The sequence below is a fragment of the Schistocerca serialis genome, chromosome 1, assembly GCF_023864345.2.
Source record: "Schistocerca serialis cubense isolate TAMUIC-IGC-003099 chromosome 1, iqSchSeri2.2, whole genome shotgun sequence".
NCBI classification, from domain to species: domain Eukaryota; kingdom Metazoa; phylum Arthropoda; class Insecta; order Orthoptera; family Acrididae; genus Schistocerca; species Schistocerca serialis.
This window is the reverse complement of record NC_064638.1, coordinates 988,701,761-988,728,346: the sequence shown is the minus strand read 5'-3', so window position 1 is coordinate 988,728,346 and position 26,586 is coordinate 988,701,761. Positions and strand designations below refer to the sequence as shown.

Below are 26,586 nucleotides of genomic sequence, written 5' to 3'. Positions count from 1 at the left end.
GGACATAAACATTGTTTTCATCAGGTAGAGTTTCCACGGCTCCATATTGAGGATGCAAAGTGCTACAATATGTTACCCAACAACTGTGTGTGAAGGACGTTTTTCCGATAAAGAAAACTAAATAAGTCACAATTACGTGACAACATGAGTGCGAAAACCTGTGAAATTGGAAATGCCTGATTGTGTCATTTGTACCAAATAAAAATTATATGTCTGCAGGGTACCATAATTAAACATTACTGACATTTTGTTTTTGATCTGTGTTTTAAAGGAATGTGAAATATAAAAGAAGTGCTAGGCAGTGTAACGGCAAAGCCATCTAAATGCAGCGCACTTGCGGTTTCTCCTCATCACACTCTATGCTAGCCGGGCTGAGCGCTATGGCACTGGTGACAGGACATGGCCAGTGAGCCGAATTCTAGGCCACCCTTGCGGTAGGTGATTGAAGTCCGAAGCAAACTGCAGAAGGAATATAACAGTATTCATTTATATCAGAGCAAGTGGACGTGCACCATTTTGCAATATTGCAAACTGGAATAAAACCTGGCACCCTTCAAATCTTAAATGCTGTGTATTAAAGTTTGAACACTATGAGTGTTTCCATGCTCACATTAATTAATGAATCTTCTTAGATTGGCATACTATTCGAATTATCTGTACGTTTTAAATGGACAAAAACTAAAATTTCGATGCTGATTGGCTTTTTCATGTGACATTCGAGTGTCAGAAAGAAATTTTAGTACGACAGTTGACAAAATAAATCTTTACGTTGATGAATACTTGAAAGCTATGGAAAAGCTTGAGAAATGTGAGAGCATAAATCAGCCGTCAGTCTTTGTGAGTAAATCATCTGGAGGGTAGCAAGTAGTATATTTAGCTTCTCTGTTTGTGTTCTCAGGTTAGTTATTAAATTCTTTGCACGTTTTTGTGAGCTTGCACAGTTTAAATCTTAAATCCATTGCGTATTTTTGTATTTGAGAGGTACAGTAAAGCGTTTTAGCAACTGTCGTGTTTTGATTCGGATGTCGACATTTGTTTGGTTTTGGACGGCCATTAACCGTTGATCACGGCTCTCAGTTGCCAGCCTCCGTTGGCGAAACACCTGTTGACTAGGCACGCACATACTAAGCTTTTCCTGAAAAGAAACTTACTGACAGATTAAAACTGTGTGCCAGACCGAGACTCGAACTCGGGACCTTTGCCTTTCGAGCGCAAGTGCTCTACCAACTGAGCTACCCAAGCACGTCTCACGACCCGTCTAGACAGCTTTACTTCTGCCAGTACCTCGTCTCCTACCTTCCAATCTTCACAGAAGCTTAGCTTTCTCTATTTGTTTTCGTAGTTCAATTCTCAAGGTACCAGTAGTAGGACGTATAGTGTGTGTGCTTGCTGTGTGCGGATGGAGGACGAGCTGTCCGCAGTTCCCGAACAGTTGAAGACGCTTATGGCGACGGTCAGCGGTCTTCATGGTGCTGCTTCAGGGTGTGAAGGCAGCGGAGGCCCTGGCGGGTAGTATGGGCCATCTCAGGTCTCCCTTGCTTCACCCAAGGGCTCTGCTGTCGAGGCACCTTTCAGAGTGCCCGACGCGGTGGATTCGCGCTAACTGCAGGATGAGCGGCAGCTTGTTGCGCCGACACTTCGTTCGAGGCGGAGAGTCGCAGTGGAGGCTGGCCTCGGCCATCCACACCATAGGCTCGCTCAGCAGAGTCCGAGCAGGCACACATGGGGAGAGGTCCAATAGCTATCGGGAGCAAGTTAAGGAACTCCTCAGGGAAATGACGTCCACGGCCGGAAATAATTCCAATGTGTAAACGGTGTGTCTGCCGGTAGGAGGGAAGGGGTGCGGCGTTACTTATCGGAGACTTGCAGGAGGCCATGCCTGCCGCTATCAGGGGTGCAGGATAAAGTAATTTGTAACTTTTTGCTTATGTAGACACCAATGATGCCCAATGCTTGGGTTCTGTGGACATCCCTCAGTTCCTACGGCCAACTGGCGGGTCACCAGGCGGAAGTTGTGGAAACTGATGTCTCTGCTCGCCTGAAGCAAGCAAGACTCACAATAAGGTATGTAACTGTTTAATGGAAATCGTCTTAAATGTTTAATTATGACATTTTATGCCCATAATCAGCTTTTCTCCCTATTGAATTTCAGTATTCTCTTATAGAATCGGTAATGAAATTCAAATAATTTGAAAGCCTACTAAAACGCTCCATTCGACTCATGTGATGCCTGTGACGTCGTAGTCTAATGATGCCTGTGACGTCATAGTCTAACTCGATGATCCTACTGTCGCAAAGCTAATTCACATTGATGCCATGTTTTAAAATTAAAACGTTTGAAAAATTGTTTTTCAGTGTTGCAGAGAATGAGAAGGTGCGTAACAAGTGGATGCACTGTAACGGCAAAATGCCACAACGTCGATGCCCAAGTTGCCTTACTTAATTAATAATGTCTTGCACCCTGAAGTCAACGTTAATGTACCTCCGATTTACGCTTTCCCACTCTTACAAAAAAGGGTATCGTCATTCAAGGAAATTAAACTCATAGTTAAAGTTTTCGTTATATCCGCTTCATTGCGCATCATTTGGTAGCTCGGTTGGTAAAGTTGTAGACTGTGGAATGTTCTGAAATGCAGGAGGATCTGCAACGAATTGACGCATGGTGCAGAGAACGGGCAATTGAACCTTAATGTAGACAAGTGTAGTATGCTGCGAATACATAGAAAGAAAGATCCTTCATAATGTAGCTAAAATATAGCAGGTCAGCAACTGGAAGCAGTTAATTCCATAAATTATCTGGGAGTAGGCATTAGGAGTGATTTAAAATGGAATGATCATATAAAGTTGATCGTCGGTAAAGCAAATGCCAGACAGAGATTCATTGGAATACTCCTAAGGAAATGCAATCCAAAAACAAAGGAAGTAGGTTACAGTTCACTTGTTCCCCCACTGCTTGAATATTGCTCACCAGTGTGGGATCCGTACCAGGTAGGTTTGATAGAAGAGATAGAGAAGATCCAACGGAGAGCAGTGCGCTTCGTTATAGGCTCATTTAGTAATCGCGAAAGCGATAGTGAGATGATAGATAAACTCCAGTGGAAGACTCTGCAGGAGAGACGCTCAGTAGCTCGGTACGGGCTTTTGTTGACGTTTCGAGAACATACCTTCACTGAGGATTCAAGCAATATATTGCTTCCTCCTACGCATATCTCGCGAAGAGACCATAAGGATAAAATCACAGAGATTAGAGCCCACACAGAGGCATACCGACAATCTTTCTTTCCACAAAAAATACGAGACTGGAATATAAGGGAGAACCGATAGAGGTATTCAGAGTACCCTCCGCCACACACCGTCAGGTGGCTTGTGGAGTATGGATGTAGTTGTAGATGTAATAACAAGTTATCCCTAGGTCGTTTGTTAGGTTCTCCGCATACAAAACCTCATCGTTCTACATCTCGATGTATTGTGGGGGTATGATGATACCTTCACTTCTAACAATGCTTTTCAAAACAGCAAATTGTTTGTACGCAAAGTACATGCATCTACCCTCATATGTCCATTTCTCAGATTAAGATTAATGTGAAGCTATATATAACACAGCCCACCATATGCTGACTGTATTTTCGTATTTTGGGTAGAACTTTTAAAAATGTATGAGCTTTTCAGAAGTAGAAACTGTGTTTTTACTCTCTGCAATCACATGCTCTATCCGTTGCGTCATGGAGCGCTTCTTAACGGGCGGCGTGTCTGCTGCGTATCTTGTATAGCGGAAATAAATCTTAAGATTTGACAAACCGCACATGACTGATGGGCGACACTAAAAGATACGGACTCGTTTGCCAAAGGTATAAAATTTCCTGGTTTTGAAACAGTTTACTGATGTTGCAGGGAGCGGGAAAAGAATGTCCGTCCTTGCACATATTGCCAATCAAAATGAATGGAGCATCAACGCATCAACTTTCGTAAGGTTTCCATTGTCAGTGTTCACAAAATTCGTTCCCAATTGAACTTAAAAGTTGTAAAAGCGTTTTCCATCACAAAATGGCTAAACTATTTGCAGAAAAATTACGTACAAACCTAGTAACTTCTGTTAACACTGCTGCAACACACGTATACCTTCGTATTACTCCTAGTCTGTGACGACCCGCGCGACTGCTACGGTCGCAGGTTCGAATCCTGCCTCGGGCATGGATGTGTGTGATGTCCTTAGGTTAGTTAGGTTTAAGTAGTTCTAAGTTCTAGGGGACTGATGATCACAGATATTAAGTCCCATAGTGCTCAGAGCCATTTCTGACGACCCCAAAGTTTAGCCAGTAGCAGAGTGTTTCCGATCATGTAACCAAGTCTTGCTTTTTAATGGTTTTTCTGCTTTAATTACACAAAAATAGCAGATATTTTGTGCGAATGTTGACTGTAAATGCGATCTGAATGTCGTAATCAATCAGAACAATCCGAACCATATTTTAAGCATAGGAACATAGCCTACTTGCAGTATCGTACACAGAGTTCATTGGAATACTTCGTCTGGAACCGAGGGGAGGGTCTGAATCAGATTCTCCGTCATTTCTGAGACAGTCATTACGGCAGGTTTCTGAACTTGCGTTCTAGGGTGCAAATTTGTAGGACTCCCGTGATACGTCAGGTATGCACTACACAAAGGAAGCAGATAGTGGGCTGGCGCCATACTTGTAGAGGGAACATTGGGGTTTCTTACGCGAGGTGGTAGTCTGAGGTCCTCTGATGGACGCTCTCCGGTCGATATGCAGGGGGTGGAATCAGAGCGCGTACGATGCAGAGACACTTCAACTGTCAAAATTTTAACAGTAAATTTCTGAAGTATTCGTAACAAAGTTTCCTAATTTACTGCTCCATATCTTCGCAATTGCAATCTCGACACTTCCTGAATGATGATGAGATGATGAAGACAACACAAACATCCAGTCCCTGGGCGGAAAAATGCCCGACCCGGCCGTGAATCGAACCAGAGAGCCCGTGATTCACAAGCAGCAACCCCAACCACTAGACCGTAAGCTGCAGGCAAGCATAGACTAGAACGTCTATGGATTCACTGCAGGCTGTACGGACAGACAGTCTTGAGGAGTATTTCTGTACATGTTTCCGAAAACTGCCCTCAACATCTAATGAGGGAATTCAAACTCAACAGACCTTATAACTGCAAATCGGCCTGATCTTACAGCCAGTCTCAGAATAGAAACAGGAATTAGTCATCATGACGTCATCGTAACAATGATGGTTACTAAAGTTAATAAATCCGCCAATAAGCCCAGGAGTGTGTTTATGCTAGAAAAAAGGAGATAAATAGTTATTAGCCTCCAACCTCGACAATGAATGGACTTTGCTTAGCTCCAGAACGACGGACGTAAAAGGATTATGGGCAATATTTAAACTGATTGTATATCGCGCTGTGTAGATGTGTGTGCCAAAGTAAGCGGATTAAAAGTGAAAACGACCCTCCGTTAATATCCACACTCGGAAAATGATTAGGAAACAGAGATTGTTGCATTCTCGACAGAAAAAGAGGGCGAAAATATTGATAGGCACAAGTTCGTAAAAATTTGTGCGTCCCTAAGAAGAGCAACGTGTGAACTTCCATCGTAACATATTAGCGAAAGATCTTGTCGAGAACCCGAGAAAACTGTGGTTGTGCGTAAAATCAGTAAGCGTGTGGAATGCTTCTACCCAGAGATATTTATTCCAGTCTGGTGTGGCAAGAAGAGATAGCAAAAGGGAAGCTGAAGTTTTAAAGTTCTCGTTTAAGAAATCATTCACGCATTAGGATCGAGCAAACATACGTCGTTTGACTCTTGTACAAACGCCTGCATGGAGGACATGTAAATTAGCATCCGTGGCGTAGAGAAAAGTCTGAAGTGGTTGAAACAAATATATCACCAGGTCCAGATAGAATCCCAGTTTGGTGTTACAGAGATTACTCTGTTGCACGGGTTTTTTACTTAGCTTGCATTTTTTCGCGAATCTCTCGGCAGGCGAAAAGTCCCAAGCTAATGGAAAAACATTCAAATGGTTCAAATGGCTCTGAGCACTATGGGACTTAATATCTGAGGTCATCAGTCCCCTAGAACGTAGAACTTTTTAAACCTAACTAACCTAAGAACATCATACACATCCACGCCAGAGGCAGGATTCGAACCTGCAACCTTAGCAGTCACCCGGTTCCGGACTGAAACGCCTAGAACCGCTCGGCCACAGCGGCTGGCAATGGAAAAAGGCGCAGATGACTCTTGTACGCTGACTTTTGTACATAAGATCCGCGTAGCTACAGACCAATTTCTTAACATCGGTTTAATGCAGAATTCTTGATCACATTCTGTAGAAAGTAGCTGTCGTGCGAAACTCAGCTTACCTGTTTTCTCACATGATATCCTACAATTTATGGATAGATGGAGGTCAACAGTCAGATTCCATATTCCTAGATTACCGGATAGCATTTGACACGACGCCCCATTGCAGAGATTTTTTGAGTAATAGGACTCAATACATGGTCCTCGACGGTGCGATTTCACCAGTGACAAGGGTACCAGGTTCACCAGTGACAAGGGTACTGTCAGGAGTGCCCCAAGGATGTGTGATTGGATCGCTTTGATCGTCTATATACATAAATGACCTGCCGAACTGGGCGAGCAGCCATTTTACGGCTGCTTGCTGATGGCACTGTGATGTACGGAAAGGTGGCGTAGTTTAGTGACTTTGGGAGGATACAAGATGACTTAGACAAAACTTCTGGTTGGCGTGATGAATGGCAGGTTGCTCTAAATGTAGAAAAATGTAAGTTAATGCACATAAGTGGGAAAAGCAGTCCTACAAATTTCATATACAGAATTATTATGGTGCAGCCTGACACAGTCTTTTCGATTAAATATCTAGGCGTAACGTTTGCAAAGTGATATGAAATGGAATGAGCACGTCAGGTTAGTTGTAGGGATGGCGAATGCTCGACTTCGTTTCATTGAGATAATTTTGGGAAAGTGTAGCCCTTCAATAAGGAAGACGACATATATAATGCTAATGTGGCCATTTGTTGAGCACTATTCTAGTGTTGGGAAGACATCGAACTAATTAAGGAGGCGGCTGCTTGATTTGTTACCGGCTGGTTCGGTGAGCAGGCAAGTATTACGGAGATGCTTCCTGAACTCAAATGGGATTCCGAAGAGGGAACACGATGTTCTTTCCGCAAGACACTATTGAACAACTTAGAAAACCGACATTTGAGGCCGACAGCAGAACGATTCTACGTTTTCCGTAAGGGCCATGAGGATAAGATGCAAGAAATTAAATTTCCTTTGGAGGCTTTTAGACAATCGTTATTTCCTCGCTCCACTTGCGGGTATTACAGAATATGAAGTTACTAGTTTTGGTACATGGTAGCCTCCGCCAATCACCGTACGATTGTTTGCCGAGTAGAAGTAGGGGTGTTATAACTGCTGTTTGAAATTGTACCCAGATCTGTCCAGATCATTCACAAGTGGAGCCTGCGAATAATAATTTGTTTTATCTCTTCGTACGTGTAACTACATAGTTGGTAATATTTATGCTATCCCTTCACTGTGGTGGTGTGGAAGGAGCAAGGTGATCCTTCACCAGAAAGAGTTCTGTGTAACTTTTTTCCGAAAGTCGTTACTTTTCATCAATATACAAACTGGAAAAATGAAGACACAAAATATAAAAATTAGTTCTGGAGAAGTACATTTTATTATTAACGCGATTGTAATTGACGTACTAAAATGGAGCCGAATTGGCAGATTAGGATTCGAACTATAATTCCGGTCCACCACACAGTTTTCAAGTCACATACATTTACGCGCTACACGAAAACCACAGGAATCGGAGTTCCAGTCTCGGTATGGCACACATTTTCCACATATCACTACCAATTGTCGAAGAAACTACCCAGCACACAATAAAGATAACGGCCAACGAGCTTTCCTTTCTTGCAGAAATGGGATCGGTCCCCCACTTACTTTCATTAATAACGAAAATGTACTAAAATTTTTATGTAACCAACCATTTTGCCTATATGCTTTACTGATGAAGGTACGAGCTTTTGATTCGATTCCGACGAACTATTCACTCACTATGCTTACAGCTCCTCTAGTCATCTGATGAGGATTCTAGTACGTGGTGGGTGCTCCGAATCTTCAAATCCGACGAGCTTCCTGCAGTACTTGAGAAGCAGGCCCCTTTTGTAGACGGGATTCATTATGCAATAAACTAAATCTTCGTTCCATCAACAGTCTGTATCATTCCGATCCATTTATTATCACTATTCCGTAAGACACCAGCATTCGTAGTGTGACTTCGAAGTAAAAGTTCAGTAAGATTCGACTCTTTTACGTCTCAAACCATGGTCGTATTTATACGCCTGTCTCTCTCAATTTTGTCTCCGATTCCTACTTAGTATTCATTCACCGCTTGTCACCCAGTCCCAGATCTCCTATCAAGGTCCAGTAGAAATAACAGCAATTTCTATTCCCTTAACAGCTCAAACTTCCTGAACTTGGGAGATTGCTTGGTACTACGCTTTCGAGCTCAGACAGCGATGTGACTTCTTGTCACGTGTACAGTAGTGGAAAACTGAATGCTGTGATATGTTCCAATATTTCATCCGGATAATCGTCGTAGGAAATGTACTGTTCTCTGTTGCTAACTGTATGACCCAAATCAACACCCAATGGATACCTGTTTTGTGGGGAAGGCACAGAAATGTTAACTCTGAACCACTCAAACTTACTCTGCAAAGATGCTGTATCTCAGCAAACCTACTTTACTGGTAGTTATTACAACGCATTTAAGGTAAATAGTATATTCCTTTGAAAGAGATACTTCCATTAAACAGTAAGGTCTGTTACTGTCCTTAACCCTGTGGTGCGCAGTGTCCACCATAATGGAGAGATTTTACAGGTCGGTTCTTTGGCGTTTTCTATCAGTCCTGAGGTTGTAAATTCACGTAGTCCACTGCAATGTGCCCTCCATAATGATGCTGTGCTCTGCATGCATTTGCAGCTTTATTACTGCTTGAAAACGCCAAGGAAGCGACCAGTAAAAGCCGTCCACTGTAGTTAAAATGGCGCACCACACGGTTAAGGACACTTTCAGTCTGAAGCTACACCAGCAGAACAAAGAGTAACGAAGAAATTGACATATGAAGCAATTCGTGAAGAATGTTTAACAACATCGAGAGCGAGTTCATGTATCTTTTATTTCCGGGTCATTATCCACATACAACATAGTCTGTTTCCTATTATATAATGAAAAGAGTAAAATTGATTTGCTGTTACTTACCTATCAGCTGAAATATTCGTGTAGAATTCGTAAACAAAAAAGGAATACTTCATAATGAAGAAATACGAATCCATGGGATCCCGGGTACACGCTATCGCGGTAGAGTTTAGAGCACTGATTTTCGTATCTGGATGGTTTTAACATGCGCTAGCAATTCATAGATAAAATATAAGGTATCACAAGGCATAATGTTAATATGTAAATTGAACGTGGAGGGTGGCCAAAGGAAACGAAAGGGAAGGAACTAATGATATCGGTTTCATCGGGACTTTATGCGGAATCAGCAGCAACGAGTGAAAATGTGTGGCGGTCCGGGACTAAAACCCGGAATCTGATGTTTATTAGGCAGTTGCGTCAGCCATTACGCCATCCGGACACAGAGTTTTTCGCCAAAGCTTGGACTATCTCGGCAGGCTTCACGGCCCACGCACATTCTCACCTAGCGCCACCTATCTGCAATCTCCTTCCATGTTCTCTATGCTCGGCAATTTTAGAGTCCTGCTAGAGGTCTAACATAAATGTGCATCCGAACTGAATGTTGTGGATTCATTGCCTATCGAGGCGAATCAGGTTCATGAATGCATGGTGTCTGTTCTTTCGGACAATCCGAAAGGACATAAAACACGCATTCATATAAAGGATGTAAGCTGTCATCAGCTGCGAAATCACCATTAAAAGTGCAATTATTCGCTGACCACTACGCACGCAATAGATAGAAATTTGATAGAAATATTTAACAAACGCCCAAGCCGTTCGCCATTGATCTCACTACATGCCGCTCCCACCATTGTGTTTTATCTCCAGTGGAACCGAGAACTGTGTTCCTACGTCGCCGAAGGATCCGTGATGTCATATCGTCAAGTGACTGACGAAAACAAGGATCTTACGTCCAAAATAGTCCAAGCTTCAGCGCCTTTGCGTCTGTCAAAAATACTCCATTTGCCCGAACCAAAGCATCGCTGATACGACGATGTGGATTTTGTATGGAGAAAAAAGAGACGGAAATACCCGAGTAACATTCGGTAAAACACGAATTGCTGCGGTTTTTGCTAGCTAAAAGTTGGAAGACGTTAACACCTTATATCGCTGTTATGATAAAAGATTGCGAGACGAGCAGACATCTTCCAAGGAAGCTATTGGTGTGTGCACTGTGTCATATGATGATTCGCTGCCATCAACGTCCACAGCTTCAGCCAGTTTTTACTTGTCCTCCAAGACCTTCGACTTGCAGCCTAATTGGTTCAATGACAGCGTCCCTATGCAATCGAAATTTTAGGTTACGAGACCATGACTGTTTAGTACTGTAAGTGAGACTCCATGATGTCGGCACACAGAGGCAGTGCCTTCACTGCAAACCGCCGAGGCAGTCATATATCACTTGGGTGGCCGATCTACGCTGTCTCCGCCGCAAGTGTAATTTCCTTTGTGCCAATTCTGTAAGCAGACAGTCATATGCTAGCTCAATGATCCGTGACTAACGTTTCTGTTGGCTGCGGATGTGCAGACTCGCGACTGCTGTCTGATACTCACAGGTCCTTACTTGGACGGAATGGACTAATACAGGTAGTTTGAGCATTCTGGGTCGTGTGAACGGGCTTTAATAGCATTACTCTGTCATAAAATGACAGTTCAGTTGGTAAGGGGAACGAATGTAGCGTCAAGGCTGTTGGCGCATGAATAGGGGCTTGTAAAAAGAATAAAGGAAGTGCAAAGAACGTATGACTGGACAACTGGGAAAATTGGGAAAAATCTGTATCAGTCAATGTGTTATTCTGTGTGGCAAAAATACGTATGCTAATGAATTAGTGAGTTGTAGGTATCATCCACCGAGATTCAGTGACAATATGAAAAGGAATGCAGTAAGATGAAATTATTTTAAACTTGGCTGAATTTCTGTGAAACGTTGAAATACTGCTGTTGGATCGAGACTTGACGCTGCTCTGTCGATTTAGCCACCCACGTACACAACTCAAGCACACACATGTCACTGACTCGTTTCCATGTTTTCCGTATCCTCGTCACATGAAATCAAAACCACATTTTGTGAAATGTAGCGTAGAATCGCTATCCGACCATCTCTTGAAGCCGTGGTTAAGAAAGTCTTAAATGTCGAAGAGCTCAGTGGGCATTAGAAGCTCAGTTCGTGGACCATGGATGGGTGGTTCACTTGACAGATCAGCGCTGAAAAATGTCAGGCAGCTGAACAGTAACCTTGGTACAGCACAGCATTGTGATTTCTCACTTGAAATTAACAAAAATTTAGATTAAGTGTCCCGATTGTGGATGGCACAGGGAGATGATAGCCTCTAGGCAGTCATGAAACAAGTGTAACTAATAACCCCCCTCCCCGTCACAAATACCTCTACACTCTTTTCCTATAACCCTTAATCAAGGACACGTAGTCTTACGAGTAGAATCTTTGACTAGTAATCAATACGGCCTGCGTTCGAACCTAATCATTGCTTAAATTCTGAATAAAAATCATCAGCAATGGAGATCGAACACTTCCGGTATAGCAACCAACCTTTTTCTGCCAACTGCTTTATCAAAGAGGGAGAAAGAGTGGATAGAAGTTCAGGGTACCCTCTTGCCCTCAGAGATGCTAAACGGCAAGAGCATGAAGAAGGCAACGGAAACCATTGCATTAAAGACACTTAATGTATATTCAATGACATGTCACATGTGATTGAAAAAGCGTCAGGATGATCTCTCTACTGGCAAAAGACTCAGGTTTAGTCCCCCTTTCGGACCTCTTGGAGCCGACTGCCAAGAGGGAGGTGACCATGAGAAAAAAGATGGAATAAACAACAACATTGTACCATTCTACGAGTCGGGGCAGGGACTGTCAGAATTTTGAACGTGGTAGGGAAGCTAGAAAATCTCAACAGGGAAATGCTATGGCTCATTCTAGATACTGTGGGGGTCTATGAAGTGAAATGGAAAGAAGACAAGTATTTCTGGTCAGATGATTATAGGTCAATGTCAGCAGCGGCACAAAATGGTAGACCAGGAGCATGATTCGTTATGAATAGAATGGTACGGCAGAGAGTTGCTGTGAACAGTTGAGTGGTAGTATTGTTATTGCCAGAATCGACAGAAAACCGGCGCTGACAACAATAATTCAAGTAAACAATTCGACGTCTGAAGCACGAGATGAACAGATAGAGAAAATATATGGGAACAATGAAACGGTAATTCAGAATTTAAAGGCAGATGAAAATCTAATGATCGTAGAGAACTGGAACGCAATTGTAGGGGAAGGAGTAGAAGAAACGGTTACGGGAGACTTAGTAGTAGGAACGAGAGAGGAAAAAGTCTGAGTTCTGCAATAAATTTCAGCTAGCAACCGCGAATATTCCGCTCCAGAATCGTTAAGGGAGGAGGCGCACGTGCAAAAGGACCGGAGGCACGGGAAGATTCTAACTGGATTACATCATAGTCAGACAAAGATTTTGAAAACAGATACTGGACTGTAAGGCACATCTAGGAGCAGATAAAGACTCAGACCACAATTTAGTAATGATGAAGAGTAGAACGAAGTTTAAGAGAACCTTACGAAAGAATCAGTGTCTAAGGGAGTGGGATACTGAAGTGCTGAAGAAGGATGAGGCGCTTTTGAAGTTCGTTAGCGGACAGGACATCTAAGAAATGAGCAACCACATATATTGGAAACATTAAAAAAGCATTAGAAAGGTATTTGTAAAGAAACTTCGGCTAACAAAAGAGATAATTAAGTTTATCGACGGAAAATGGAATTACAAGGGGATCACGGGAATACACCAATAAAAATCAGTTCTGAATGAAGCAAACAGGAAGCGCAGAGAAGCGAAAGCGAAATGGCTTCAGGAAAAATGTGAAGGAATCCAAAATGAAATGTTAGTCGAGCGCACTCACTCGGCATATCGAGATGTGAAAGAAAATTCGGTGAAACTAGAAGCGAGGTCGGCAACGTTAAGAGTGCAACGGAAAACCCATTGTTAGAAGCAGAGGAGAAAGCGGATAGGTGGAACCAGTATTCTGAAGTCATCCATTAGCGGCAAAAATTCTCTGATGACGTTATACAAGAAGAAACTGGAACTGATATACAACAGATGGGGCATTTTACATTAGAGTCAGAATTTAAAAGAGCTTTGTAGGACTCAACAAGGTCAAATAAGGCAGAATGGATAGATAAAGTTCTAAAAACATTGAAACAGCAACCAAACGACTCTTCGGGTTGGTATGTAGAATCTAAGAGACTGGGGATGTACCATCAGATTTTCGGAAAAACGTTATCCACTCAAGCAAGAGCTGATAAGTGTGAGAACCGTCGCACAATCAGAGTAACAGCTCATGCATCCAAGTTGCTGACAAGAATAATGTACAGAAGAATAAGAGAATTAACTGAGGATGGGTTAGATAATTCGCAGCGTAATAAATCCGAACTGAGTATCTTCCCACAAGATGAAAATATGTGTTCTTTATCAAATTAAAGACGCTAACTGCGAAAATGGAATCAGGAATGTTCCATCAGGTATCAGTTTTGCTGGAAAAAATGCGCCACATTATGCCACTTTCAAGAAACCTGGAATCGCCTTTATAAAAATACAGGAATTAACACACAGTTCATGTAAAAATGTTCAAATGTATGTGAATTCCCAATGGACCAAAATGCTTAGGTCATCGTTTCCTAGACTTACACACTACTTAATACAAACCCATGCCCAAGAGAGGACTAGAACCTCCGATGGGAAGGGCTGCGCAGTCCGCGACACAGATCATGTAACAAAAATAATTGTGTATATTAAAAAAAAGAAAATAATGTAAAATGAAAATAGTTCGAGAAAGCTGATACTAAACTTGAAATTTACTTGTAAGTTGGAAACTTTTCGTTTGTTGGTGGATGGTGAGACTTCTTGTAGGAGTGTTCCGCTGTAATCTGTCAAAAGATTTTGTGACCATCTTCCTTTATATTCTTTCCATGGCAGCTATATCCTCGTGAAATCGCTCACATCTCTAAGATTAGGTGGGAATAAATCCAAATAGGAATGAAGGAAATATAATGTCAGAGACATGTTGCTCCCCATAGCGTTCTAACAGTCCAGCGTGTTCCCAGAATGAGATTTTCACTCTGCAGCGGAGTGTGCGCTGAAATGAAACTTCCTGGCAGATTAAAACTGTGTGCCGGACCGAGACTCGAACTCGGGACCTAGGCCCTTCACGGGCAAGTGCTCTACCAACTGAGCTACCCAAGCACGACTCACGCCCCGTCCTCACAGCTTCCCGAGTTCGAGTCTCGGTCCGGCACACAGTTTTAATCTGCCAGGAAGTTTCATAGTCCAGCATGTGTTTCGTCATTTCTCTGTCGTCGGAAGACTCTGTTGTAGTTATGACGTCACACACAATGTTTGTCCCATTACAAGGGCTACGATAAACTGGTGCGTTCGCGACTGTGAGGGATGACTACGGTGCTCCACAGACGCGCCGCACTCTCGACCTTGACGAGGACGTTCTAAGTCATGCAGAAGATAGCCTAACGAAGAGTGATGGAACACTGCCCATGCCATAGGCTCTAGTAGAGCAGAAAATCTTTGTCTGTGCTCTGCGAATAACGCGAAGCGCGAGATTTGAAATGATGATCATCAAACTTATTTTAAATCCAGATGGTACATTTCTAGACATGAGATGGATTGAGAAACACCTTGCAGCTACAAACTCCTCAAAATTACAATTTAAACGTTCTTGTGTTAAATGGTGGATGTCTTTTACGATGTCGTCACTCACCTGAAAGCTAATACCTTGATTCCACACCTACATCAGTTAATTAAATAAAACATCACAGATATAGTAGATATTAAATTTATTTTATATCGATTGTTTTGATTGCGCTATGGTAGTACACTGAAGGTCATTGTACCTGATGTTTGAATGTTCATGTACCTTTATTATAAGCTACAGTCTAGCTGATATTATATATCCTCCACCTAACTTGTTAATGTCTTTTCAGATTCACTGGACAGGTTTTTAATGCTGCCCTTACAGTTCAGGAAACTGTACAATTGTTTATTAAGATTATTGATTCTGGTACTGCAATACAAGCACGCGGCGAAATTACTAACACGAAAATCAGAATAAGGAGCTCACGTTTCGAAGCTCAGCCACTAGGCGTCAGTCGAATGAGACTAGTCAGTAGTGGGGCAATAAAAGTGGCGTCACAGGGTTAAGGTGACCACAAATTTCAGTAAGAGTGACGTCACTCGACTTGCGCCACCGGAATCTGGGTGTTTCCATATGTAAGTTCAGTGACGTCACTATAGTGGCGGCCGAGCAGCTTCACTTCCGTTGCATTTGTAAAGCTGATTTTAATTTCGCGTGGCTTCGCCGCTTACCTCTGCCGTATCCGACGTCAATGCGGAAGTTGTCGGCGCCCAGCTGCCCGTCCACGAGGCGGCCGAGCCCGGCCACCAGCATGCCGCCGCGGTGCTCCCCGTCGTACGTGGCGTCCGACAGCTCCTGCGACACAGCCACCGTGTCCTCCGGGATCGAGTAGGACACGACGCCTCCTGCAGGCACGCACACCGAGAACACGCCTCGCATCACCGTTACGTCGATAGGAAACGGGGCGTACTTCAAACAGGAATATGAATACTACTATAGCAAACAGATAATTTAAGAATTGTGGAAGCAGATGTAGGAAATTCGACATGTAATTTTGGACTTTTCATTGAGACTGTTTCACTGTGTGTAGTAGTATCGTACAATGATCGCGTTGACACGTCAAAGTTGGCAACCACAGATATTAGCGACAGCTCGCTGCAATCCGTGACGACATATGAGAGGCGATCGTGAAGACCACGCCCCCCCCCCTTCCCCCTCACAGCAAAGCAGAGCCCTCAAGCTGCTGACAGTAAAGTGTCCAGGTAGGAAGTCCGCGCGCAGTTCGTGAACTCATCTGAGCGAGTCAACATCACAGGACTGGACTCGTTCATTTAAATGTGGAAGAGTTTGTTAAGTACTGCATCAAGTGATGCTTTGCCAATCTTTAACAATTGTAAACTATCCGGTATTTCTGTGGCAATGAAGGTTGTCAAAGTTAACTAAAACTTTTACTTACTTATGTAATAAAACAAACTCATATTTCATATGTTGTAGTTTCATGAACCTGCTCCTAGAGCAATCAACGAATCCACAGCTGTGGCTGGACGAAAATAATTTCGCCTGTTCACAACACTAACAGCTATTTTAAAAATACTTTTCTGTCAGGGATATTTTTCTTTAGTGGAAAAATTGTTTTAGCACACCAGCGAACATAAAGTTGTGTTGTACCTTTGTTTTATGTCCATCTACATCTGTGTCTACATGGATACTCTACAGGTCACGCCTAATTGCCTGGCAGAGGGTTCATCGAACGACTTTCACAGTAACTCTCCATTATTCCAATCTCGAAGAGCGCGCGAAAAAAAACAAAACAAATGTCTCTCCGTGTGATCTCTGATTTCCCTTCTTTTATTATGATGATCGTTTCTCCCTGTGTTGTTCGGCGTCAACAAAATATTTTCACATTCGGACGAGAAAGTTGATGATTGAAATTTCGGTCTCGCGGTTCTAGGCGCGCAGTCCGGAACCACGCGACTGCTACGGTCGCAGGTTCGAATCCTGCCTAGGGCATGGATGTTTGTGATGTCCTTAGGTTAGTTAGGTTTACGTAGTTCTAAGTTCTAGGGGACTGATGACCACAGCTGTTAAGTCCCATAGTGCTGAGAGCCATTTGAACCATTTTGAACCATTTTTGAAATTTCGTGAGAAGATTCCTCCGTGACGAAAACCGCCTTTCTTGTAATAATATCCACCCCATATCCTGTATCATGTCAGTGACACTCTCTCTCCTATTCGCGGCAATACAAAACGAGCTGCTCTTCTCTGAAATTTCTCGGTGTACTCCGCTAATACTATCTGTTAAGGATCCCTGATCGCCCATCAGTACACCAAAAGAGGACGGACAAACGTAGTGTAGGCAGTCTTTTTAGCAGATCTGTTACTTACTCTAAGTGTTCTGCCACAAAAACGCAGTCTTTAGCTTTCCTTCCTCACAACATTTACTGTCCGTTCTTTCCAATTTGAGATGTTCGTAATTATAATTTCTAGGTATTTAGTAGAATTTATGGCCTATAGATTTGACCGAAGTTTAAGGGATTCCTTCTGGGACTCTTGTGAATGATTTCACACTTTTCATTATTTAGGGTCAATTACCAATTTTCACACCATACAGACATCTTTCCTTTATGCTTGGAATAGTACTAGCTAAGAGAGAACATACTTTAAAAACATGCAACGTAGTAGTAACAAGAAACAAGATTATGCTAAGAATGGCGTAGGAACATTGACCGTAAGAAGATCCAAACCGACAGCGAACATACACGAGTATAATGCCTCGAAAATTACAATCAGTTTCGTACGCTATAACAACTATGAATCAGGAACATTCGAGCCTTGTGTACTCTTCTGTCAGGGCCAGTCAAATGAAAACAAGAGTGAGTAAAAAAAGTAAGTAAGTAATCCGATATTATTTCAAATTATGTTAATTGAAGGCGGAGCGGGGGGAGGGGGGGGGGGAGAAAGGACAGAGCTGCATCAAGACTTTATGCCGAGTCAGCGGCGCTGAGTGAAAATGTGTGCCGGACCGATACTCGCATCAGCGATCGCTGTTTATAAGGCTCTTGCATTAGCCCCTGCGCCATCAGGACACAGTATTTGTCGCAATTCCGCGGACGATCTTGGTGCTCCTCCAGGCCGACTCACATTTCTACCTAGCGCCACCTACCCGCATTTCCCTTCCATATCCTCCATGCTCGCTACTTTGAGATTCCTGCAAGAAACCGGACGTGATTGTGAGTCCACGCAGCAGGCAGTGAATTCATTTCTCATCCAGGTGAATCAGTTGCACTAATGGGTGGTGTCAGTTATTTCGGACATGCTCGAAAGAGCAGACACCACACGGAACCCGCAGTGTCATACGTACTATGTTAGTTGAAGATGGGGGGGGTAGAAAGTAAATGAAAGGGAGGGAACTATGGTTGTCAGTTGCATTCATACAGTATAACTGATTCGCCTGGAGAATGAGTCCACCGCCTTCAGTGTAGATGCGCAGTTACGTCAGATCCGCTGTGGGAATCTGAAAGCAGTGAGCATAGGGAGTATGGACGGGGACTGCGAATAGGTGGCGTTAGATGGGAATGTGTATCGGTCGGGAGGCATACAGAGATAGTGCGCGCAATCGCTATAATAATCATTGTGTCGAGATTGCGCAGTGGCTAACGGCACTGCCTAGTAAGCAAGCGATCCCTCATTTGAGTATCGGTCCGCCCAAGTTCTGACGCAGATACATCAATAATTCCTTACATTTCCTTTCCTTTCCTCCGCTTCCGCCTTCACCTTACGAAGAATGTGTCACAACAGCGGATTCTGCGTGGTGTAAGTTTCTTCTGGCATGTCCGAACCACGTATTCATTTATACAGGGTGTTACAAAAAGGTACGGCCAAACTTGCAGGAAACATTCCTCACACACAAATAAAGAAAAGATGTTATATGGACATGTGCCCGGAAACGCTTAATTTCCATGTTAGAGCTCAGTATGTATTGTACTTCCTCGATTCACCGCCAGTTGGCCCAATTGGAGGACGGTAATGTTGACTTCGGTGCTTGTGTTGACATGCGACTCATTGCTCTACAGTGCTAGTATAAAGCATATCAGTACGTAGCAACAAGAGGTTAGTGTTCGTCACGAACGTGGTTTTGGAGTCAGTGCAATGTATACAAATGCGGAGTTGGTAGATGCCCATTTCATGTATGGATTAGCACGGGGCAATAGCTGTGGCGCGGTTCGTTTGTATTGAGACAGATTTCCAGAACTAAGGTGTCCCGACAGGAAGACGTTCGAAGCAATTGATCGGCGTCTTAGGGAGCGCGGAACATTCCAGCCTTTGACTCGCGACTGGGGCAGAAATAGAACGACGAGGACACCTGTAATGGACGAGGCAATTCTTCCTGCAGTTGACGATGACCCTAATGTCAGCGTCAGAGAAGTTACTGCTGTACAAGGTAACGTCGACCACGTCACTGTATGGAGAGTGCTACGGGAGAACCAGTTGTTTCCGTACCATGTACAGCGTGTGCAGGCACTATCAGCAGCTGATTGGCCTCCACGGGTACACTTCTGCGAATGGTTCTCCAACAATGTGTCAATCCTTATTTTAGTGCAAATGTTCTCTTTACGGATGAGGCTTCATTCCAACGTGATCAAATTGTAAATTTTCACAATCAACATGTGTGGGCTGACCGAGAATCCGCACGCAAGAATCCGCACGCAATTGTGCAATCACGTCATCAACACAGATTTTCTGTGAACGTTTGGGCAGGCATTGTAGGTGATGTCTTGATTGGGCCCCATGTACTTCCACCTACGCTCAATGGTGCACGTTATCATGATTTCATACGGGATACTCTACCTGTGCTGCTAGAATATGTGCCTTTACAAGTACGACACAACATGTGGTTCATGCACGATGGAGCTCCTGCACATTTCAGTCGAAGTGTTCGTACACTTCTCAACAACAGATTCGGTGACCGATGGATCGGTAGAGGCGGACCAATTCCATGGCCTCCACGCTCTCCTGACCTCAACCCTCTTGACTTTCATTTGTGGGGGCATTTGAAAGCTCTTATCTACGCAACCCCGGTACCAAATGTAGAGACTCTTCGTGCTCGTATTATGGACGGCTGTGACACAATACGCCATTCTCCAGGGCTGCATGAGCGCATCAGGGATTCCATGCGACGGAGGGTGGATGCATGTATCCTCGCTAACGGAGGACATTTTGAACATTTCCTGTAACAAAGTGTTTGAAGTCACGCTGGTAAGTTCTGTTGCTGTGTGTTTCCATTCCATGATTAATGTTATTTGAAGAGAAGTAATAAAATGAGCTCTAACATGGAAAGTAAGCGTTTCCGGACACATGTCTACATAACATATTTTCTTTCTTTGTGTGTGAGGAATGTTTCCTGAAAGTTTGGCCGTACCTTTTTGTAACATCCTGTATTATTTCAAAAGTAATCTCCATAATTAGTAATAGATTTGTCCCACTAAGAGCGAATGCCTTCATGGAAAAATGTTTGTGGTTGTCTACGGAACCAAGGTTGTACCCAGGTCTGTACCTTTTCGTCTGAAGAAAATCAAAGGCCATGAGTGTCTTCCTTGAGGGCTCTAAAAATAAAGAAATCGCGTAGGGATTTATCGGGACTATATTCAGGATTTTTAAAGATTTTCATCAGTAATGGCTTCCCAGCGAAACTCCTTCGATGCACTCGATTCCCAACATGTGAACGGGCAATTTGTTGTCAGGTTGTTTCGAGTACGCCGCACGATTTTCGCTGGGAAGCCTTTACATATCCTGCACCCAGAACCGATCTCTACCCCTGGGATTTCCATATTTTCGGATCCCTGAAGACAATCGTGGCCTTCGATTTGCTTCGGACGACGAGGTGCATGTCTGTTGCAACCGCAGACATTTTTCCGCGAAGGCATTGACTATATTATTCCACAGTGACAGACAGTTATGGTCATCTGTCTCATTTTCATATGAGTGCCTCTTATACAATATTATTTAACTAGCCAATAACTGGATTTCTACTTAGACATAATCATACTCGATTAGGGCCTAATAGTTGAAAACTAGTTACTGGTTATTAGTTAAATAACAAATACTGTAGAATATTACAAAGCCTCGTGTGCTTTTAGTTCGTAATGTGTAAAATATTCTACCATAAATAGGTGGATAAGTCAGATAAGAGGGCAAGAACTGCTGCTCTAGGGAATTTGTAATTAAGCGCTCACAGGAAGGTTACTGTTTGCAAGGACATTAAGAGTCGGGTACCGGCAAAAGACCATTGCTCACACTATTAGATAAGGCTGAAAGTCTTTCATGGGGCAAACATCGCAGGAAGAAGGCAGTAGATGGATTGTAGAAGTGTACTGTGGTATACCAAGCCGCGATTTTGCATGTTTACAATGGATGCTAGGCCTTGAGTGTAAGTGATCAACGCGGCTGACTGTCACTCGGAAGAATCAGGTTCGATTCCCGGTACTCTCGGGTATTTTACCGAAGTGAACGGATTGCATTGAGATGGACCTGGACTCGTGACGCCAACTGAGGAACGAAACTGACAACGGCCTATAGAACGAGGCGCTAACTCTCATGCTCCTCCATATCGCGTACAATGACATCATTATCGGAGGAAGACACGGCGGTTTGTCGGTATCGTTGAGCCCGTCAAGGAATACGGATAGAGTTCACATTGAAGTAAGGCCTTGAGTGCACCAGCTGCCTAATGACGTATTCAGTGCGAAGTGTGCGGTTTAGTTCAGACCGGAGATGGTTCCGGGCTTTTGTAGGAGAGTTTTTCGTGCCATAGATTGAGCCCACTCATGCAGAATACTGTGACTACGAAGAAGGATGTTTAAGTAAACACTTTCCGTGAACAAGTGCTGCCATTTCTTTACAGCTTCATGGCGAATATGACGTAAAAACTCTCGTCTTCTGTGTTGCGTGTGGTCACAGGGCTGCACATCTACGACACTGGTTTGTCGAAAGCTGGGGCCTGCTGTAACCCCTCGACTGGGCCGCTAAATCACCGAAGCTTCGTTCCGTCTTAAATGTCTGGGACTGCTATTTCCATCACCGGAAAAAACAAAGCAACCAAAATCCCTTGTAGGATCTAACCATTAACGAGTACTTTCAGGTGTATATGGCACATTAGGAGAAACCTTACCTAATCGTGGCAAATATTAACGACAGAATCGGTCTTCCACGTTATTTGTGTGATTTCTTCTGCGACAGAGTATTTTGTTGTTCAGTGTCCTCATCTTCAAAATAGGTTCCGTTGTTCTAGCAACATCCGCAAGCATTAATCAATCCAAGAGCTGTAAAATTCAGCGGAATCGTTGTACGAAGAACGGATGGAATATTAGGGTTTAATGTCCAATCTTCAGTGTTCACTTTCAGGAATGCGGATCACTGATGACGTGATAAACTGATGACTTTCTATAACTTTTGTGAGATATTGTTCTGTACAGCAGATACGGATGTAGCTACAACCAGAATGAGAGTAAGGGCTATAAATACCCGCTTATGTGAGACACATCGTTTATATGGGCTATTTTCCCATATGGATCATATAGGTAACGTGAACAACCACATCTACACGCTATTACTGTTAAAATATTGAATATGGCAGCAATCAGCAACTGTAGAATCATGGATACAGAAGAAATCTCACAAACCAGTTGCACGCCAAAGGTTTACTCAAATCTTTACTTAGGTTTCGACAGATAGAAACCAGTCTCCCTCAAAAGAGGTAGTATTGCTTCTTTGAGAAACGGGAAAGGTTTGAGTTTCACCTCGCGTCAACAGTGAGGTCATTAGAGACAGAATACCGTTACAGAAGGATGGAAATCGTAGTTTTTCGTGAAGTTATGAGAGAAAACATATTTTCGTTTGATTTAAGTAATTTAGGGGAATGAAGGAAAAGCGAAGTCTTACAGGACGGAAGAGCGATCCACCTCTCTCACTATTCCGCCAAAACGTTTATTATAGCTCGATTTCCACCACGCAACAGAAAACTGGTTGATATCTATATATGAAAAGTAAACTGGGGGCCATGACTACTACTCCTGTCTAAGACACGTAAGTGGTCACCAAAAATTGAAATAAATAACATCTGTCAATGCATGCGCTTCAGTCGTGTTTAATATCATCTGATGCACTTGACGGACAGAAGCTGTCAGTCATAGAAGCGTTACTCAAATTTGCCTTTGGTAGTAAGCGATCAGCGCTATTTCCCTTGTTATAAACTGTGAGCAGATGTGAGACGCCTTATTTGATACCTCCACGTCAGACTATTTTGGAATCCTGATACAAGCATGTTACGATCTTCGTCGATGTAGTGTGAACAAAAATTATATCGTGAAACCGTCTATAAACTCGAAAGTCCGCTAACTTCTAGAATCTGTGATCTGTACACATGAAGCGGCAGTTATGGGCAAATTCTCTTTTTCTCTGAATCATACATTTCATTCAAATAAAACAAAAATCCGTTAATTGCTTTTCAGGTGGAGATCGCAACACAACTTGCCCAGACACAATGTACATGCAGCTAGTAGCCGTCTTTTTGGGTTTGAGAAAGGTCGCATCATTGGCATGGGGTGTGTGGAAGTATCATAAAGACAGATCGCATAGGCAAGTGGAAGGAGGGCTATGTCCAGAAAACTAGTGGTGACGAGATTCACTCAGGGCAACATTCCGAGTCATGCTTGAAGGACTATACCACTAGAAGATGATAGAATTGATCGACTGACTCTGACGGAAAGACGTACGAGAACAGCTGAAGTCTTGGCGGAGTTTACAGGCAAAGTATCTAATGGATTACTGGAAGTTGGAATTAGGTCTCGAGCTGCCTTGCATCTTACGTTCTTGCAACAATGCCGGAGGTTACAGACACTTTAGCGAGCTACTGTATGTACCAACATGATTGATTCCATATTTATTTAAGGAAGGCAGAGTGCTCGCCAATAGGGTAGGTGGGGTAACGTCCCATAGAGATTCTGATTTTACTGCCATCGATTCAGGAGTTGACAACTACGTGACAGGTATGTCTGATTGTAACTTATTGTTGCATGAAAGTTCGTCCCGGCAAGTGGCTCCAGAGATGAAAAAAAAATAAAGCAAGTCTGTTTTCTATTGTTTGCATGTAACGTTTCAGATGTTTCACTCAAACACTTTGTAATGTTTCGTCTGAAAAGCACAATCAATGATTAACTTGTTGGCACTACTGCATTTAAGCTCCACTTTCGCATTGAAATAATTATTGTTCCAGCTGGCTCCAAAACTCAACAATGGCGCATTTGTCAGAAGCTGGCGAAGTAGGGCAAATCCTCCCAGGCGCTTTGGAATTATTTCCCACAGCTCCTACAATGTTACAATTTATCAATAATAGCCCCGCAAAAGACCACATAAAAAACAAAGTGCTTGAGATAAGGGCCTGAATATATAAGTCTGCTGTCTAAAATAAAGATTTAGGGAAAGCTTTGTGACAAACATTGAAATCTGTGCTGTAAGCTTCGACACCCAGTAAAGAACAGATGGAAAGCAAATGAATTCGAAAATAGAAGCTCCCTAATTAGAAGGGAGGACGAGCCAAAGAAATAAAAAGCGTGCTGTAGGAACAAACAATGTAAGCTAATTTCATTATGTCAGTGCCAAGGAAAGCAAGAAAACATATTGAACAACCAGTTCATTATTCTGCAGTCAGATTCAGACTTCTCAAATCATAGCAGTACCTCAGACATAGATATGGACTTACTCTCTGGCGAAGAACTATCCGAAGAAGAACAAGACCCAGTAGGAAAAATCAGAGGACCTGCCAAACAACAGTATTTGTTAGGTACGAGACAGCTTAGCCTCAGTTATTGAACCCTTTCAGGTTGCACTACTAATCGCCCTTTCGTGGAGAAGAAAGTATTACTTTTGCACAAGTATTTTTCAGCATTATGTTCGAATTTACGAGAAATTTCAGTTTAGTGCTGTGCTGGGTAACTAGGTTACATAACGACAACATTACAAAAGGTTACTTCATGTGATTCTTTTACGCAGTCATCCATTTTTATCCTTCTTTTTCTCAAATGGGACAAAGACCTGCACTGCGAGGCTTTAGGCCATTTCGTGGGGTAAAATGGCTCTGAGCACTATGGGACTTAACATCTGTAGTCATCAGTCCCCTAGAACTTAGAACTACCTAAACCTAACTAACCTAAGGACATCACACACATCCATGCCCGAGGCAGGATTCGAACCTGCGACCGTAGCAGTCGCGCGGTTTCAGACTGAAGCGCCTAGAACCTCTGACCCCGGCCGGCAGAGATTTAATTGTTAGGATGTCTTTTGTAAAAGTATTTGTGTAGAGTATAGCCATGTATGAAAGTAAAACATGGACGATAAAAATGTAGACAAGAAGAGAATAGAAGCTTACGGAAATATGGTAAAACGGAAGTCCATTGAGCATAAAATGGTTACAACATGTTACTAATGACGAGCTACTGAACAGAACTGGGGAGAAAAGAAATTTGTGACGCAACCTGACTATAAGACGGGATCAGTTGGTCGGGGACGTACTGAGACATCAAGGGATCACCAATTAAATACTGTAGGGATGTGTGGGAGTAAAAGTCATAGAGGGAGACCAAGAGATGACTACAGTAAGTTGATTCAGAAGGATGAAGGCTACAGTAGTTATTCGGAGACGAAGAGGCTTGCACAGGATAGAATAGCATGGAGAGCCGCATAAAATCAGTCTTCGGACTGATGATAACAACATAATTTTTATAACTTACTGTTCTGTATACTCTGAATGTATACATTTGCATACAAAACACACAAGAATCACACTTAATCCATTTAACATTTTTTTGTTTGTTTTCACAATCGATTGCTCTTGGATAACCCGATGGGCTTCTCGTATATGTTTGTTACCACTTATATTTGTTAATGACTTATTTTCTAAACCTTACACATAATGCGGGACCTTTAGCCACTTCAAACACTTTTCATAATTGTATATGTTGCACTTCTGAAAAGCTCAATATAGTTCCACTTGTCCTCTTTCGTGTTTTCCTCTGGAATTTTCTCTTAGAGATGAAAATTTTTAACTTTAGTGCCTGCGCTTTACGATATAAAACCTCTCTCCTATTTTCGAAATCAAAGGTAGGCACTCTCAGTTAAAATGAGACTGTTCACTAGTGTGGAGCATTTTGAGCACCGCAGACGCGAGAAGCTCGTACAGAATACCAAACTAGGTGGTCTGGGTAATGTCGCTGGTCGATCGGCGCGCTCCAGTAACCGCTTTGTTTTCGCGGTGTAACATTAATGCGCGGCGCTGAACGGGGGCCGTGTCCACGCCGCACCCATTTAGCGGTGTCCCATGGGTCAGCCCGCTGTCGGTCGATGCCTTGTGTGTCCGTGAGCGTGTGTGTACGTATGTGTGCGTATTTGGGTGCGCGTGTGTTGGTTAGAGAGCACGCACCGGCTTAGGTGACGCTTTTTCGCGAATGAAATTCGGAAGCGGTGTTATAGGGTGCACTGCACGGATCAGGGCACATTAAATGTTAAACACTGCTTTGCTTCAAAAACCGGAGGAAAATTACGTGCCGCGCGTACAGCGCACATGTGGGTGCTTTC

The 26,586-nt window shown here is 43.1% G+C and overlaps 1 protein-coding gene across 1 annotated transcript in view; it reads right to left on the bottom strand.

Annotated features, from left to right (window-relative positions):
* Window positions 1-26,586, bottom strand: part of LOC126454081 (discoidin domain-containing receptor tyrosine kinase B-like) — a 425,916-nt gene that overhangs the window by 100,897 nt on the left and 298,433 nt on the right. The window contains exon 6 of the mRNA XM_050091131.1: window positions 15,690-15,863. Coding sequence (XP_049947088.1) covers window positions 15,690-15,863 — 174 coding nt within the window. The remainder of the gene's footprint in view (window positions 1-15,689; window positions 15,864-26,586) is intronic.